This window comes from Prionailurus bengalensis, chromosome B3 (genome assembly GCF_016509475.1).
Source record: "Prionailurus bengalensis isolate Pbe53 chromosome B3, Fcat_Pben_1.1_paternal_pri, whole genome shotgun sequence".
In the NCBI taxonomy this organism is placed as follows: domain Eukaryota; kingdom Metazoa; phylum Chordata; class Mammalia; order Carnivora; family Felidae; genus Prionailurus; species Prionailurus bengalensis.
This window is the reverse complement of record NC_057355.1, coordinates 84,617,668-84,636,091: the sequence shown is the minus strand read 5'-3', so window position 1 is coordinate 84,636,091 and position 18,424 is coordinate 84,617,668. Positions and strand designations below refer to the sequence as shown.

At 36.7% G+C, this 18,424-nt stretch overlaps 1 protein-coding gene across 5 annotated transcripts in view; it reads left to right on the top strand.

Annotated features, from left to right (window-relative positions):
- BAZ1A (bromodomain adjacent to zinc finger domain 1A) overlaps nucleotides 1-18,089 on the top strand; it is a 95,497-nt gene extending 77,408 nt beyond the window's left edge. For all 5 annotated transcript variants that reach the window (XM_043555975.1, XM_043555977.1, XM_043555976.1 and 2 more), the window contains 9 exons: nucleotides 3-166; nucleotides 884-1,038; nucleotides 2,151-2,299; nucleotides 9,992-10,239; nucleotides 10,331-10,557; nucleotides 12,116-12,585; nucleotides 14,828-14,970; nucleotides 16,196-16,283; nucleotides 17,076-18,089. In XM_043555975.1, coding sequence (XP_043411910.1) covers nucleotides 3-166; nucleotides 884-1,038; nucleotides 2,151-2,299; nucleotides 9,992-10,239; nucleotides 10,331-10,557; nucleotides 12,116-12,585; nucleotides 14,828-14,970; nucleotides 16,196-16,283; nucleotides 17,076-17,272 — 1,841 coding nt within the window. In that variant the 3' untranslated portion in view covers nucleotides 17,273-18,089. The remainder of the gene's footprint in view (nucleotides 1-2; nucleotides 167-883; nucleotides 1,039-2,150; nucleotides 2,300-9,991; nucleotides 10,240-10,330; nucleotides 10,558-12,115; nucleotides 12,586-14,827; nucleotides 14,971-16,195; nucleotides 16,284-17,075) is intronic.
- The last annotated feature ends 335 nt before the right edge of the window (nucleotides 18,090-18,424 follow it).

Below are 18,424 nucleotides of genomic sequence, written 5' to 3'. Positions count from 1 at the left end.
AGACAAACCTCAAACTGATAGCAAACCTACGTATAGTCGGGGAAGATCTTCCACTGCATATGATTCATCTCAGATGTCTGCGGAAAGACAGCTTGAATTGAGGCTGAGAGATTTTCTTTTGGATATTGAAGACAGAATCTACCAAGGAACATTAGGAGCAATCAAGGTTAGTACCTGGTCCCATTTTTAGTTTGCCTAGTTACCAAAGTTTTCGTCATTTTTGTTAACTTACTTGATACAGGCAAGGCATGTGTGTTTTGAATAAATACATGGGAGTGATAATATTTTTTATGAAAACTAAGTTAGTTCCCCTCTATCAAAATACTAATATATGAATAGAAATCTTTCTTAAATGTACTATATGGCTATCTGCTTTCGTAAACAGAATTTAATGAACATAATTGACCTTTTTAATAGTAATTTTTATTATGTTTAAAATAACTGTTTTGCGGTATTTTCATCTGAGATGTTAAAATGTGTAAGGATATTTTCTTCTTCCTTGACTAGCTCCTGCCTGCTCTGCTGAGTCTGGTTTGTTTATTGGTTTCTTTGTTACCTTTTTAAAATCTGTAAGTAATTCATGCTTGATATGTGTGTTCTGTTCATTCCTTTGCTATCATCTGTCACTTTTTTGCTACTATCAGGTGACCAATCTCAGAATTGTTTATGATTTCCCTATATAAAAAGTGAGGTACTAAAGCTTCCATCTATAAATGATATGAATTCCATTTTGGCCACTTAGTAACCTTATTTTTAGATCCCTTTTTGATTTACAATCTTTTCTAGAATATTCATGAATTTTTCATATGTACATTGAATCTCATACTTCTTAGGAACAATATATGCCATTTTCCCATGTTGGTAAACCTGGGTTTTGTTACAGGTTACAGATCGACATATCTGGAGATCGGCATTAGAGAGTGGACGATATGAGCTGTTAAGTGAGGAAAACAAGGAAAATGGGATCATTAAAACTGTGAATGAAGGTATAGAAGAGATGGAAATTGATGAGCAAGCAAAGGTCATAGTAAAAGACAGGTACAAAAATGATTTTTCTAAAGTAACTCACTTTTTCTTGCCACTCTATATGGTTCTTTTTAGTAAATGTTTTTTTCTTCAAAAAATTGTTTTAAAATCTTACCATGAGGACTTTTAATACTTGTAACCACTGAAATAATTTTCCTCAACCACAAACTCTCTTTTACTCCACTTTGTGCTAGTGCAGACAAAAGGCAGCTTGTTAGGATAATGATAATTGCTCAAGTTTAAAATAAAAAGTCTTTGAGCCTAGGGTTTTATTAACTTCAGAAAGTGATTTTATATTGTCCGTTTTTCTATAGGATATCTTAGTAAATTGTGTTGGGCTTAAATATTATTTGAATTATTAAACAGAATCTATATCTGTAGATCTGTAGATAGATGCTTTGACTTTCTCAGAGTTCTTTTTGGATCACTCTCCTTAAGGAGTTTATTTAGAAGGAAATGGAAAAGAGACATTAAGCTAGCAGCTATGAAACAGGATAAGAGTTCTGGTAGAAGCAGATACCCAGTGCAAATGTAGTACATAGGAGGGCTACTTGTCTTTGTAGATCAAGGAAGACAGCACAGGAAGTGCCAGAGGAAGTGACCAAGAACCTGAGACCTAAAGGTGGGGAAGATGTACTGGGAGGGAAGATATAGTACTAAAGGCTTTGAGCGAATAGGTTTGTACGTGTAAATGATCATTTTAGCTGCGGCATGGAGATTTATTGCAAAGGGAATAAGATTGATGGCTAAGAAACTATTCAGGAGGCAGCTGTAAGTATCCCACCCGGTAAAAGTTGAAGCAAGAGAAATAGAGGGAAGCTGCCTGGTCTGCTTATCCTTAAGGCCCACCACTGGGTCATCTCCCTAAATCCTTTCCCTTAACCCATGTCTCATCCACCTTTCCTCCTCCAAATATTTGCCCTTCTGACCTTAAAGGACTTGGTATTTAGTTAAGCTCTTGATTCATGTATTTATCTCCCTTTCCTGCTAGCTTATGTGATCTCCTTTGAGATTGGGGAAACTATTTCTTACACAGGTGTGAGTAAGCATTTGAAGGAGTTAGACTCAAGTCTTACCTAACAGTGTTTTTAAGTACCATAAACTTTTCCATGTTTTCATTGTAGACTTCTGGGCATAAAAACAGAAACTCCAAGTACTGTCTCAACTAATGCAAGCACACCACAGTCAGTAAGCAATGTGGTTCATTATCTGGCAATGGCACTTTTTCAGATAGAGCAGGGCATTGAGCGGCGTTTTCTCAAAGCTCCACTTGGTAAGTATCAATTTTTACTTCAAAATATTATATATATTTTAAATGATTTTGAAATTGCCTCTTAATAGAAATTTATGGGCTGACACAATAAAATTGGCTAATTAGAAAAGCTTGAGATTATATTTTCACTTAAAAGCCTGAGATTTTTTTAAATAATGCTAAAGTACTTTTTATTGTAGATACTGATCTTTAATGACTGTCTATTTAAGTGTATCTGTTAATCCTTTCTTTTGTGTGTAAGTTTCATCAAAAGAAAGATTACCAAAACCTGTGACTAGCCAGATCCTGAATGATCAAAAGTTGTAGATAAGTATTTCTCTTGTTATTTAAAACAGAATCCCAAAGAAGCTACTTAAATCTCCACCACTGGGGGTATGGTTTAACAGTGTGGGTCACTAACCTGAGCACTGTATAAGCACTAAATCAGAAATACCAAGTGTTAAATACAAATGAGGAAATTCTCTATAATTTATGGCTAGGATGATAGAAATAATACTATCTGGATCATGTTTTAGCAGTTTATTAAATTAATAAACTTAGGGACTAAGCTAGGAATATAATCACTATGTCTTTGGGAAAATGTGTGTTTCAAGTTCCAAATCAATTTTCATGTCGTAACTGCCTCTACTTCCCTATGGTTAATGTTAAATTAATTTATAGCTCATCATATTCAAGACAGTTTGTATCTCAGTAGTGGGGTGCGAGAAGAAACAGTTTTTAAAGCCATATCTTTTTGGTCTCATATTGAAAAAGCGACTTGAATAGACTAAAATCATTTGAAAAAATTATTAATACTATTTTTGAGAGACAGAGAGAGACAGAGCATGAGTAGGGGAGGAGCAGAGGGAGAGGGAAACACAGAAACCGAAGCAGGCTCCAGGCTCCAAGCTCTCAGCACAGAGCCCAATGCAGGGCTCGAACCCGCAAACTGTAAGATGATGACCTAAGCCAAAGTCAGATGCTTAACCGACTAAGCCACCCAGACGCCCAAATCCTTTTTAAATTACGTGAATATTGTTGAATATTAAGAACAAAATTTTCATAAATATATGGTGCTATCAGAATGTGAATATATTTTTTAAATGTCTGTTTTAAAATTGAAGAGTTTATGGCCAGTATCTCATTGTTCTAATAAGCCTATTCATATTTTTTATAAATTGATAATTCCACCATGAGCTTAATAACCACTTTTCAGATTGGAAAGTAGCAGTTGTAGAAATAAATACATGTGATCAAAGCTCACAAAGATATTAGTTTGTATTTGCTATGTCACTCTTACTTCCCAGTCTTCAATATTTCTTAATATTTTCTGTGTCTAAATTGAATTACATGTACCAGAGATTTCTTACAAGCACATGTGAATCTACAATTACTTCAATTAAAATTTCAATTGACAGTTATTTGTAAACTATGTAGCTCTTAGAAATATATCACTACTACTCATTAATCCCATGATTCCAAAAGAGATAAGATGCAATTCAGCTTTTTCCATTTCTGAAATTGCCATCGATTAAAGTTGTTTATAAATTCAAGGGAAAAAAAATCAAATTGCTTAGTGTGTCCATATTTTCATCAGTACATCTTTTTAAAAACTTAGACAAAAGGGAAAAGTTAACACTGGAGAATGTTGCAACTAATATCTAGTAGGTTATATGAGAGCTGAGAGCTATAGTGTTCTTTATGCTGGTTTGTATATAGCAGTGTTGGAACATTCATTTCATCCTAACAGATAAAAAGGAGCAATTTCAATTTGAAGTCTTAAAAAATAGGTGAAACAAAAGTTTAACTTACTTTAGTGGTAAATATTGATCAAAGTTAGATGTTAATCATTTATAATATGGATATTATCATCTACCATTGCTGCCACATAAAAAATTAATAGAGGGGCACCTGGGTGGCTCAGTCGGTTGAGTGTCTGACTTCAGCTCAGGTCATGATCTCACGGTTTGTGAGTTCGAGCTCCACATCGGGCTCTGTGCTGACAGCTTAGAGCCTGGAGCCTGCTTCCAATTCTGTCTCTCCCTCTCTCTCGGTCCCTCTCCCCCTCACGCTCTGTGTCTTTCTCTCAAAAGTAAATAAACATTAAAAAAATGAATAGAATAATTGGTGTCTGTAGCTTTTTATATTATATTTAAGCTTTTGGAGGGTCTGTTTTGAATGGGACAACAAGAGATAGAGCTGTCTCTGGGCTTTTAAGATAATCTTTTTTTTTTTTTTTAATGTTTATTTATTTTTGAGAGAGACAGAGTGTGAGTGGGGGAGGGGCACAGAGAGAGGGAGACACAGAATTTGAAACAGGCTCCAGGCTCCGAGCTGCCCACACAGAGCTCACTGTGGGACTCGAACTCACAAACTGTGAGATCATGACCCGAGGTGAAGTCAGATGATTAACTGACTGAGCCACCCAGGCACCCCTAGATAATCTGGGGTTTTTTTTAATGTTTATTTATTTTTGAGAGAGAGACAGAGCATGAGTGGGGAGGGGCAGAGAGAGAGGGAGACACAGAATCCGAAGCGCGCTTCAGGCTCTGAGCTATCAGCACAGAGCCAGACCCAGGGCTCGAATTCACAAACCACGAGATCATGACCTGAGCCAAAGTCGGACGCCCAACTGACTGAGCCACCCAGGTGCCCCTAAGGTAATCTAAACATTAGATCAAGGTAATCAAGTATACCTTAATGTGGGAGAGAAATGGGGGTTCCACTTTATGAATGTTTGAGATAGCATATATATTAAAATTCTCCATGCTTGTGATTATTTTTCAACATAGTAAATTAATTGTGGTAGGAATTTTCCCAGTTTAGCTTCAAAGATTATTTCAGTTTCTTGAGGAAGCAAATAAGAAATAAAAATTCTACTCTTGTTCCACTTTCCTTAGTATGTCCCTTTTATTCTAATTAATCACATTAATAAAACTAGGCTTTTTTAACTTGAGGAAGATACTCATATTTGAATTATTTTAGGTAAGATATGTGAGAATTGTTTGTTCAGATTGGTAATTTGATCCCTTATAAAGTCATTACTTCATAAAGTCATCACCCGTAAGCTATGAAAAAAAATCCTCAAACTAACTTTATCAGTTTGAAATTAGGTAACACAGAAATTAATAAAGATCAAAAGGGAGATTAAAAAAAAAGGACAAGAAAAAGAGGAAGATCAATCTAGTGTGAGAGATGGTAGATTTTTAACTTTTTAAAGAATTTTGTCTTTTTTTTTTTTTTAATTTTTTAATTTTTTTTTCAACGTTTTTTATTTTATTTTTGGGACAGAGAGAGACAGAGCATGAACGGGGGAGGGGCAGAGAGAGAGGGAGACACAGAATCAGAAACAGGCTCCAGGCTCCGAGCCATCAGCCCAGAGCCTGACGCGGGGCTCGAACTCACGGACCGCGAGATCGTGACCTGGCTGAAGTCGGACACTTAACCGACTGCGCCACCCAGGCGCCCCAAGAATTTTGTCTTTTTAAAGAATTATGAATTTACTTTCTATGTTGCTGAGTACTGGTTTGAATATTTAGCTTTTGAAGGAAAACCGTGGGTTTAGTTTTTTTGGAAAAGAGTAGGGTTGGGGATAAGCTTATAAAACAATATCCTCTTCCTAGCATTTTCCTTTCTACATTTCATACCTCAGATAATGAAACTTAAAAACTGATATATAGGGTGGCTCAATCAGTTGAGTATCTGACTTCTGCTTAGGTCGTAATCTCACGGTTCGTGAGTTTGAGCCCTGAGTTGAGCTCTCTGCTGTCAGCCTGGAGCCCACTTCCGATCCTCTGCCCCACTCTCTCTCTGCACCTTGTGCACTATCTCTCTGTCTCTCTCTCTCAAAAAGAAAAAACATTTTTTAAAAAGTGGTATATAAAAAGTTGACATTGGTGAGTTTTAGTATACTTACTTATCAGTGAAAACGATGAACAGTAATGGAAGGTATGTTTATTTATTTTGCATATGGTATTTATTTATAGAATTTTTTTTTTTTTTCACTAGAAGGTGGGAGTTTTTTTGTGTTGTTTTATCCCCTGGAGAAACCTACATAGCTTGGTCACATGAATTACTGTATGTGGCAGTTAATAATAAAGTCTCCCAGTGTAATATTTGATCATATGACTCTACCATTATTTCATATTAGTAACATACTTTTAATTAGTAATTTCTTGAGGAACTTATGCTGGCATGATGGAAGATAAAAGAGAAACAAGATCTGTCTCCCCTTGAGAGTTTTATAATCAGGAGAAGAAGCAAGAAAATAAACCAAAAAATGGAATCAATTATATATACTTTTTATCCTTATTGATACTATATAAAAGTAGAAAAACATGGGCATCCTTTTGTATTTAGAATTTTTAAGGGGCACCTGGTGGCTCAGTCAGTAACGGGCACCTGGGTGGCTCAGTAGGTTAAGCATCCAACTCTTGATTTTGGCTCAGGTCATGATCTTCAGTTCATGGGTTCGAGCCCCCCGTTGGGCTCTGCTGGGGTTCTCTCTCTCTCTCTCTCTCTCTCTCTCTCTCTCTCTCTGCACCTCCCCCATTTGCTCTCTCTGTCTCTCTCAAAATAAATGAGAATAAACTTTTAAAAAGAAAAAATAGAATATTTAAAAGTAGATGGGATAAAAATTGGACCTTGAGCTACCTACCACTGGTTTAATTTTATTAAAGCACATCTTTGATCAAAACCCATAATGTGTCACCAACCTTTGAGTTAACAATCAAACAGACTTCCAAAATTCCAAAGTTTCTTCACAATTTGTCTTTTTCTTCCACTCTTCCACATTGGCCTATGCAAACTTATTTCTTACACTTAACAATAAGAATGTCCTCTGATTTACCCAGAAAGATTTCTTCAAGATCTTTGAACTAGCAATTTTTGTTCCCTCCTTCCTTAGAGGTTCTGCTCAGGCCAGAACTTTTCATGAAGCCTTACATCAAAAAACCAAGATAAATAGAAAACACAAAATGAGAGGGTATAAATAAAACAAAGACTGTATTATTGCATTTCCCACTTGGCTAATATTTCTCTTTAGCTTTGCCTGAAGAGCCGTTTGACCCATTCATTTTTTTCCCTCTCCCATTGAGCTGTTAATCTCTTATTATTGGAGGTTCTGATTATTTTCAAACTCCTTGGTTATATTTTCAAATGTTTATTTCTTAAAACATATTAAAATAGTTATTTTGTTATATTCTGTGTCTAATTCTGATATCTCAGGTCTTTCTTGGTCAGATTCTGCGGGCTCTTGCTTGTAACGTTTTGTTTCCACATGTGCATTATGGGTTTTGACGAAACTCTCATTCCTCAGAACTTGATCCCTGGAAATTTCTTCAGAGAGAATGTGCAAAGATTTGTACTTGTTTCTGCCATTCACCTGAGGTCACTACCAACCTGAACCCCCTTTAAAAATTTTGTTTTTTTCAGGTTTTAAACTGTTTTAAGGCATTGCTTATAGTTACATATTCTCGTGGTAGATTTATTTTCCCTTTCCACCCAACACCAAGGTCCAAATGAGCAGATTTCCTTGCTACATCTTTCTTTCTGCATGGTATTCTTTTCCACCCTTACACTTAAAGGTATAGCCTTATGGTGTCCTAGCTTTTCAGAAAGGATTCAACACATTGGGTGAGCCCTTGGTTCCATGTCCTGTCTCTCTCACCCTAACAGTCAAACAAGAGCTCAAGACTCACTAGTGTTTGGCAGGTCTGTTCCTTTATGATTTCAGCTCCTCGTGTATATCTTCACTCTCCCAGCTGTATAAAAAGTTTCCTAATTCCTAAAGGTAGGGACCATAGAACACATTTGTGTCATCTTCTAAATTGTTGCGCATAGGAGGAACAGTATAATTCAGAAATAATGATAACATTAACAGCATTTACTTATGCATGACAGGCATTTTATTTTTCTTATGTACATTATCCCACTTAATCTTCCCACCAGTTCTCAGAGGTGGATAGTATCCACATATTACTCTTGAAGAACCTAAGCACAGAGAGGTTAAGTAATTTGCCCAAGCTCACATAGGGGAGCTAGTACTCACCTCAAGGCAGACTGACTCCAGAGCTCACATTCTTAAAAAAATTTTTTTTTAATTTTTATTTATTTTTGAGAGAGAGAGAAAGAAAGAGAGCATGAGCAGGCGAGGAGCAGAGAGAGAGGGAGACACAGAATCTGAAACAGGTTCCAGGCTCTGAGCTGTCAGCACAGAGCCCGACGCGGGGCTCAAACTCACAAACTGTGAGATCATGACCTGAGCCGAAGCCGGACGCTCAACCGACTGAGCCACCCAGGCGCCCCATGCAGAGCTCACATTCTTTTAAGCATTATGTTATGGCCCAGGAGGACTTTTTTTTTTTTTTTTAAAGATAATAGTAGGAAATGTGGTACAATAGAACAAAGTATGTATGGAGTCTTATATATCTTGTAGAATTTTGACATTATGTGGTAGTCCCTTCGTAGTTAAGTATATCTTAGGAAAATTAAGGTGGTAGCAATAATTGAAGCTTATTTTTTTTAATGTTTTGTTTTGAGAGAGATCATGTGCCAGGAGAAGTGGGGGCGGGGACGGGGAGGGCAGAAGATCTGAAGCAGGCTCTGCGCTGACAGCAGCAAGCTTGTGGCAAGGCTTGAACTCACAAACCGTGAAATCATGACCTGAGCACAAACCGACTGAGCCACCCAGGTGCTCCAGCAATAATTGAAGATGGAAATCACATACCAATGTAAAATGATAGACTAACTAGATTAATGGCATCTAATGAAATGACACTTAATAAATTTTTTAGTCCAGAAGATAAAGGAATGATGTTATTGACAGAAAGTTCTAAATGTTTCTATATAAATATTGGTGCTGAAAGTTCTTTTGGGAGATGGAGTGTTAGCATTTTTTATTTACCTCATTTAAAAATTATTTTCTTAGAGGGGCGCCTAGGTGGGTCAGTTGGTTGAGTGACCAGTTTCAGCTTAGGTCATGTTCTCATGGTTCAAGCCCCGCATCAGGCTCTCAGCTGTCAATGCAAAGCCCGCTTTAGATCCTCTGTCTCCTTCTCTCTCTGCCCATTGCTCATGTTGTGTCTCACTGTCAAAAATAAATAAACATAAAAAATATGTATTTTCCTAGAGATAGAAGATAACAGTTGGCATTTGTACAGAATTGATATTTTTAATAATAGCTTTATTAAGATATAATTCACATATGTAAAATTCATCCTTTTAAAAAGTGTGTAATTCAGCAGCCATTCCCCATGATCTAATTTCAGAAAATTTTCATCAGCCCCAAAAGAAACCTCATATGATTGATACTTAGAGAGAAGTCCATCTTTTATCCGAAAAGAAGAAGTAATATTCTTGATTCAAATGAATAGTCACTGACTTGTAATCATATTTAGCCAGTCCTCTAAATTAGGTCAAGATTTGGTGACAAAGACTAGATTGAGAACACATTGCCTAAGTTATTTTTCTCTTTTAACTAGTGAAATCTTCAAGCATTTGATATACGGGTTTAAATAATTCCTTATGTCATAAACAAGATACGGCTCAGCAAATATTTTCTTTAACATGAAGTTTTCTTTTTAATATTAACATTTTTTTGTTAAGTATTAGAAAAACTTTAAAATCAAATCTGTTTAAACTACTAAGAAAATAGTTCTAGGAGATGTCTAAGGTTTGCCTAGAAACTTTAATCACTTTACCTTTTCTTTTAAGATGCCAGTGACAGTGGACGTTCTTATAAAACAGTCCTGGACCGTTGGAGAGAGTCTCTCCTTGCTTCTGCTAGTCTATCCCAAGTCTTTCTTCATCTCTCCACCTTGGATCGTAGTGTGATATGGTCTAAATCTATACTGAATGCTCGTTGCAAGATATGCCGAAAGAAGGGTGATGCTGAAAACATGGTGCTTTGTGATGGCTGTGATCGGGGTCATCATACCTACTGTGTTCGGCCAAAGCTAAAGGTATTTTTCCCTACTTCTACTTCTTAGATTAAATTGAGTGATTGAGGTTTTGAGTGATAGATGATTAATGATCATTTCTGTGATTTGTCAGACTGTGCCTGAAGGAGATTGGTTTTGTCCAGAGTGTCGGCCAAAGCAACGTTCGAGAAGACTCTCCTCTAGACAGAGACCATCCTTGGAGAGTGATGAAGAGATGGAAGACAGTATGGGAGGTGAGGATGATGAAGTTGATGATGATGATGAAGAGGGTCAAAGTGAGGAGGAAGAATATGAGGTAGAACAAGATGAAGATGACTCACAGGAAGAGGAAGAAGTCAGGTAAGTCCATGCAATAAAATGAGAGTTTGTGAGTTTTATTCACACAGTGTCTTGACCTCACAAATACAAATGGAATGGTTGGGGCCCTTGACTTTTTTAAAAACCTGTGGGTAATAAGTGGCCTGAGGTTATCCTTGCTTTAGTTTTATAAGCATTTGAAATTATTCCTGAAGAAGTATAGTAGCTATATGAACCTACCCAGATCATAAAATCAAATATGAGTTCAAGTTTGGGCAGGAATACTAATTCAGACCTCCATTAAGTTTGATTTTACTTCATTTTATGCCTGAAGCAGCAAATAAGCATTCCAGAGGATATTCATGAGATAAAGATGAATGCAGCTTCCCTGTGCCCCTATTGCTTTCTCAAGGAGTTATACTCGAACAAAGAGAGAAAGAGATATGCCAGGAAGCACATTATATTGTTATACTTCTACCACATTAGCACCCAGAAGGGGTCAACTTCTATATACTACCATACAGCCAAGTACTCTGCAACTTAGCAAGTGCCTGGCTATTCCAGCCGTGGCAGCACTAGAGCATTCTCCCTTTATTTGTCCCTTTTTAACATTTGAACCCCATTCATGTGGAATCAGGAAAGTGAATGTGAAGCAAGGGCAACTTAGAACTGACAAAGTACAAAAAGGCCAGTCTGAGGAGGGGTAAATAGAAAGAGCTGCCCCATCTATTTTAAACAAGTTGTTTTTGTTTGTTTTTTTGTTTTTAATTTTTTTTAATGTTTATTTATTTTTGAGAGAGAGAGAGAGAGTACGAGCAGGGTAGGGACAGAGAGAGACAGAGACACAGAATCCAAAGCAGGCTCTAGGCCATGAGCTGTCAGCACAGAGTCTGACGCAGGGCTCGAACCCACAAACCATGAGATCATGATCTGAGCTGAAATCAAACGCTTAACCAACTGAGCCACCCAAGAGCCCCAACAATAGCTCCAACTAGCAAGAGCTATCATCCCAGTAGATTATAAGGGCAGTATTTGTGTTAACATAAAGATGATATGGGAAATTCTTGGAAATATTTTAAGTAAACTGGAAGCCCAGGTATATGGGGAGATGGATAAAAAAGGCTTAATGGAGTTGTTTGATACTTGTCTACAGCTTAAAGGCAATTAAAAGAGTGAACCTAGAGTTGCCTGGCTGGCTCAGTCATTGAAGCATGTGACTCTTGATCTTGGGGTCATGAGTTCGTGAGTTCTAGCCCCACGTTGGGGTTAGAGTTTACTTAAAAAATAATAATAATAATAAAATGGAAGATTGAACCTAGTTTTGTATTTTACAGTAAGAAGCAGAAGATGGCAAAGAGATTCTTAACATACTATTCAGGAACCATAGGTTTAAGGCCTATTTTAGTTGCAGTCATTGGCCAAAACTGTAGGTTACCTCAGCATCAGTGGTAATGAAAAGTGATGAAAAACTGTTACTGTAAGGAGACAAAAGAAATGTATATAGAACTCATTGGCTGAAGAGTAGAACAAGGGGAATAGAAATAATCTTAATTGCATCATTTCTCTGTACAGTAATTATGTTTTCAAACAATATTTACAGCCCACCAAAACGAGGAAGACCACAAGTTAGATTGCCAATTAAAACAAGAGGGAGACTTAGCTCTTCTTTCTCCAGTCGTGGCCAACGACAAGATCCTGGAAGATACACTTCAAGGAGTCAGCAGAGTACACCCAAAACAACTGTTTCCTCTAAAACCACTGGTAGAAGCCTTAGAAAGATAAAATCTGCTCCTCCAACAGAAACTAAGTCTTTAAGAATTGCCGGTCGTTCTACTCGCCAGAGTTACGGCCCACTGCAAGCAGATGTATTTGTGGAACTACTTAGTCCTCGTAGAAAACGCAGAGGCAGGAAAAGTGCTAATAATACACCAGAAAATAGTCCCAACTTCCCTAACTTCAGAGTCATTGCCACAAAGTCAAGTGAGAAGTCAAGATCTCTAAGTGTTGCTTCAAAACTTTCTCTCCAAGATAGTGAATCCAAGAGAAGAGGAAGGAAAAGACAATCTACAGGTATGAAGAAGTCTAATTTAAACTATTCTTACCTAAGAAAATGGAATAATTTTGAAAGATTGAGTGTTGTGGGGTGCCTGGGTGGCTCAGTCGGTTGAGCGTCCGACTTCAGCTCAGGTCATGATCTTGGCTTTCGTGAGTTCGAGCCCCGCATCAGACTCTGTGCTGGCGGCTCAGAGCCTGGAGCCTGCTTTGAGTTCTATGTCTGTCTGTCTGTCTGTCTGTCTGTCTGTCTCTCTCTCTCTCTCTCTCTCTCTCTCTCAAAAATAAACATTAAAAAAAATTTTTTTTTTAAAAAAGATTGAGTGTTGAGATACTTTGAATCATTTTTTAAAAGCTGTCACTAAGATACACAGAGTTACTAGGGAACAGCCCAGCCTGAAGCATAATGTTCATTGGAGGGGCAGGTAGCCATTTGAGGAGTAAGGTAAATAATGTTGCCAGTATTTTTCTAGTAGTGTAGCAAGATAGTTGTGAAAAATTTTTAGTGTTCTGTTTCTAATGGAGAGATTTGGCCAACATTTGAACAGTCTTGGTATAACATATTCTAACATTTCATTCTCTTCCACCCTTTCTACTTTAAAACACATATATTCATCATAACCTACACAGGCTATATTGGGTTATTTGGTTAAGTTTCCTATCTGGCATACTGAATTTGCGGGCAGGGGAGAGCTGGGAGAGTAATATTGTTACTGGGGAGTAATCATCAGCTGTCTTTTTAATTCTGGTAATCATTTTTTATAGTAATCTCTATCCCATATAATCTCTTTATTTATCTCTTCAATCCTATTCTTTTCTTCCCTTAGTGTCCATAGTAATAAAATTTTGATATTTCCAAAAAAATAAAATTAAACATAAAAAGCATTACTGTTCCTTGAAGAATTATAGATAGGTTGTATTGTATTATTCAAACCTATGACAGGATTAAGGAATCCATTGGTGAAAGAACGGAAGACCCATTAGTCTGTATGTGCAGTCACCGGGTTGTTGGGTTTGGGAGGGTTCTATCAGGTAACTTGGCACCGAGATCTAATTTAGCTTTTCCCATCCCCTTATCTGTTTTGCTCTTCCCCAATTCTGAACTTCAAGCTACTTGGAAAAAATAGTACACCTGAAGCATTTGTATTCTAAAAAACTCTGCTAAGAAAAAAATTTTGTTGTTGTTAATTGATTTATGAATTTACTGCTCCAAGGACAAACAAAGGGGAAAATGTATGGATTTACATTTAAGTAGAAAATTTAAATACCTGAATTCATAATATGAACTATGCTGCCCTTTTCTACTCATTCATACGCTTTTCCTCTAGTTCATACATTCCTAATGTATTTCATTATATACACCTTAGATTTTATGAGAAAACATTTTAAGAAAGTCTCCATATAAAAAATAAGACTTATAGGAATAGTCTTTTACTTCATTGTTGAGAATTACTTTTCTTTTATGCAAGGTAATCTATAAGGAGGCCTACTTGCTAGATCTGAAGAGGTTACCTTCCTAAGGATGTATTTTCAGAAATACTGGAGAATTGCTTACTTTCATTTTATTATAGTTGAAAATGTATTTTTAATAAAACAGGCTAAAAAGTAATGTATAAACTTTATAAATGTATAAAGTTCTAGAAACTTTCTTTTATAGTACACTGTTGTTACAGTATGTTCCCAATGATGGGGCACCTGGGTGGCTCGGTCAGTTAGGCGTCTGACTTTGGCTCAGGTCATCTCACGGTTCACAAGTTCGAGCTCTGCATCGGGCTCTGTGCTGACAGCTCAGAGCCTGGAGCCTGCTTCAGATTCTGTGTCTCCCTCTCTCTCTGCCCCTCCCCTGCTTGCACTGTCTCTCTCTCAAAAATAAATAAACATTAAAAAATTGAAAAAGAAAAAACACAATATGTTCCCAGTGAATGTTCATTTGGAAATTTTATGATCAAAAAGGAAATAGTGGGGGTGCCTAGCTGGCTCAGTCAGTGGAGCATGCGACTCTTGATCTCAGGGTTGTAAGTTTGAGTCCCACATTGGGTGTAGGGATTACTTAAAAATAAAATCTTTAAAAAATAAAAAAAGGAAATAGTAATTTTTGATCCAGGTTTTCATATCTCCAACGTAAGTTAGTTTATCTCAATATATACAGAATGGCAATTTTCTCTTTGAATTTAGGTGTATTTATAATACCCTGTTTAGCTTGTAGCGATCAAATATTTTGCTTTGTCATCACCTAAAATTAATTTAATCATTTATTTAGAATCATCTCCTATGACACTGAATCGAAGGAGTTCAGGCCGACAAGGAGGAGTTCATGAATTGTCTGCTTTTGAACAACTTGTTGTGGAACTGGTACGGCATGATGACAGCTGGCCTTTTTTGAAACTCGTTTCCAAAATCCAGGTAAAATTATTAGATTTGATAAAATGTGTTCATGTATATTATCTGATTTTAGTCTTCTTGGCAACTTTGAGGTAGTCAGAACTCCCGTTAGTCACTACATATTGGAACGTTGGTTCCTGTGTTGAAAAAAATGGCATTAGGGCGCATTGTGTTCTCAGTCCTTTCTAATCCTGTGACTGATTCTCAACGAATGATGACAGTATGTTGAAATAACCTCAAAGTTTTTTTTCCGTGTAATGAATATGAATAGATTTAATTCAACTGAGTATCGTTATTGGTACCCTAAGAAAACAGAGATGGCCTAAACTAAGGGATTTGAGATGGTGCTAGAGTTCTTTATATACTTAAGGCCGTATGTGATATGCTGCAGCAGAATGTGATATGCTGCAGCAGATAGGGCAGTGTTATAGTGCTGTAATAGAAGTTATAATGGTCCTCCAGAAGTGGAGAAGAAAAGGAGATTGATTTGAGCATTTCAAAGGGAGGGAATAGCAGGAATTAGTTCTTTATAGAAGAACTACAACTGTTTGGTCTGGTCATTAAGGAAAGGTAGGATTTCAATAGTAAGAAATAGAATAAGGACATTCTAGGAAAAGGAGACCCAGAAATGAGAATATGGGAAATGATGGGTAGTTTGAATGGAACAAAGGGTGTGTTAGGCACAGTAGAGAGAAATAGAGAAAGAGAGCACACAAGCAAAATCATAAGCTTTTTCTCCTTTTTTTTTTATTTAAAAAGAAATTTTTTATGTTTATTTTTGAGAGAGGCAGAGCATGAGTGGGGGAGGGGCAGAGAAGGAGGGAGGGAAGACACAGAATCCAAAGCAGGCTCCAGGCTTCGAGCTGTCAGCACAGAGCCCGAAGCGGGGCTCGAACTCACAAACCGTGAGATCATGACCTGAGCCAAAGTCAGATGCTCAACCGACTGAGCCACTAAGGCGCCCCTCCTTTTTTTTTTTTTTAAGTTTATTTATATATTTTGAGAGAGAGGCAGCATGCATGAGGTGGGTTTAGCAGAGAGAAAGGGAGAGAGAGAGAATCCCAAGCTGATAGCACAGAGCCCGACGCCAGACTATCTGTCTCACAAATCACAAGACCATGACCAGAGCTGAAACCAGGAGTTGGATACTTAACCGACTGAGCCACCCAGGTGCCCCAAGCTTTTTTTTTTCACAACTTATCTCTGATAAATTTTCTATAGGAGATATATTTGAATTATTTTACAGGTCCCAGACTATTATGACATCATCAAAAAGCCCATTGCCTTAAATATAATTCGTGAAAAAGTGAACAAATGTGAATATAAATTAGCATGTAAGTAATTTATGTTTTTCTCTGATAATTATTTTTGTTTAAAGAGGTAAAGGCTGTTTTCTCGTGATTTAAATGATGTATATTAATGTGGTTGTATAGATGGCATCCCAAGAGGTCCCTAAAATGCTTGTCTATGTATACAGAGATAAAAGATGCATAGGGATTAAATGAGTTTTAGATATTTTATAGAATCTGATCTTGATAGAAGTTCTATGTAATTATATAACATTCCTAATTACATAAGTGCATAGTTTCAACAAATCAATTTTAAAGCATTTATAGTTCAACAATTTTAAGTTTTAGTTCTACTACCTTGTTTCAGAGGCTTCAATTTCTTTTTTGGGGAACAGGGTAGAGTCAGGTCATTTGTTTGTCTTTTACATGAAAACAATATGGAGTAGAGGCTTCAGTTTCTTCTTCCTTCCTTCCTTCCTTCCTTCCTTCCTTCCTTTTTCTTTCTTTCTTTCAAGTTTTTATTTATTTATTTTGAGATAGAACCAGCAGGGAAGGGGCAGGTGGATGGGGGGAGACAGAGGATCTGAAGCAGGCTCTGTGCTGACAGCAGAGAGCCCAATCAATGCAGGGCTCAAACTCACAAACCATGAGATCATGACCTGAGCCAAAGTCAGACGCTTAACCAACTGAGCCACCCAGGTGTCCCAGAGACTTCAATATGTAAAGAAAAAAGTGGGCTTCTGTTTTCTTAATGACATTTCCAGCTGTGATACAAACAAAATGTATATTTATAATTTATGTACTTTTATTCTAATCTCATTTGTTTTTTCTTTCTAGCGGAATTTATCGATGATATTGAGTTAATGTTTTCGAACTGCTTTGAGTACAACCCTCGTAACACAAGTGAAGCAAAAGCTGGAACTAGGCTTCAAGCATTTTTTCACATTCAGGCTCAAAAACTTGGACTCCATGTCGCGCCTGGGAATGTGGATCAAGTTAGCACACCACCAGCTGCAAAGAAGTCGCGAATCTAATTTTGTCCTTCTGAAGGATATATTTGAGAAAGACAAATTGTTCATGAAAATGGAACATTAAATCATGCTCTAAAGCAGACCTATATATTTATATATATAAAGCAATAACAACTGATTGACCACACTGAAGTGTGGCCTGCACTATATTCTCAATTTTAATATTAAGCACTCAGGAGAATGTAGGAAAGATTGCCTTTGCTACAGTTTTGTTCAGTATCTAATAAGTTTGATAGATGTATTGGTTACAGTACTGGTTTACAGAGGTTTTTGTACATTTTGAGATCATTCATGTGTCCCAATATCTCTGAAAATATTTTCTCACCTGTGATTTATTTTGTCATTGATTTTTTTTTTTTTTTTTAGAAGTGTGGTATTAAGGGAGATTTGTCCATACAGATAAATCTTCTATTATAGCACAGTCTAGGAAAAAAAAGCATATATGTCTAAGATGTTTAATAAGCACATTCTTTCAACACTACACATGAATGCATCCAGTTTTATATCCTTGAAGTGCTGTACCAATGCTGGCTGGAGATATTAAGTCTGAGTTTATTAACTAGATATTTATTTAGCATTCAAAATAATTTGTGAATTTGTTTTGTATTTATAAAATTTGTACCTGGAAAATGTTCTTTAATTTTTTAAACATTTTAATGTGTTTTTGTTTTATTTCTCTAACTTCTTTAATGAACAATCAGTAAAAGGTAACCCCTCCCTTTTCCCTGACAGTTCCTTCAGTTTTACAGAACTGTATTACAGGTTTCTATGTACAACTTTTTTTAAGTGTACAAATAAAATGATACATGTTTTTCAAGTATTCGGAATCTGGAATTTTTACAAAGCAGAATTGGACTATTGCATGTGATACATACAGACCATAGGAACTAATGTTTTATTGTACCTGAGTCTCTATGGCAGTGATTTGCATCTTTTTCTGCCCCAATCCTTGAGAGGTAAGATACCTCCCATGAGTAACAGCAGCAGTCTCTGATAGGGATTCTCAGTAAAAGGAAGGAAGAAAGTTTGGAATATGCCCACCTGGTTAAGAAACACCACTCAACATTTTATAAATTAAATAGGAGGTGCTATTTCTTAGGGATGGAAGACGTACAGAGGCCTTAGTTTCATAGGACTAGCTGTTCCTTTTTAGAA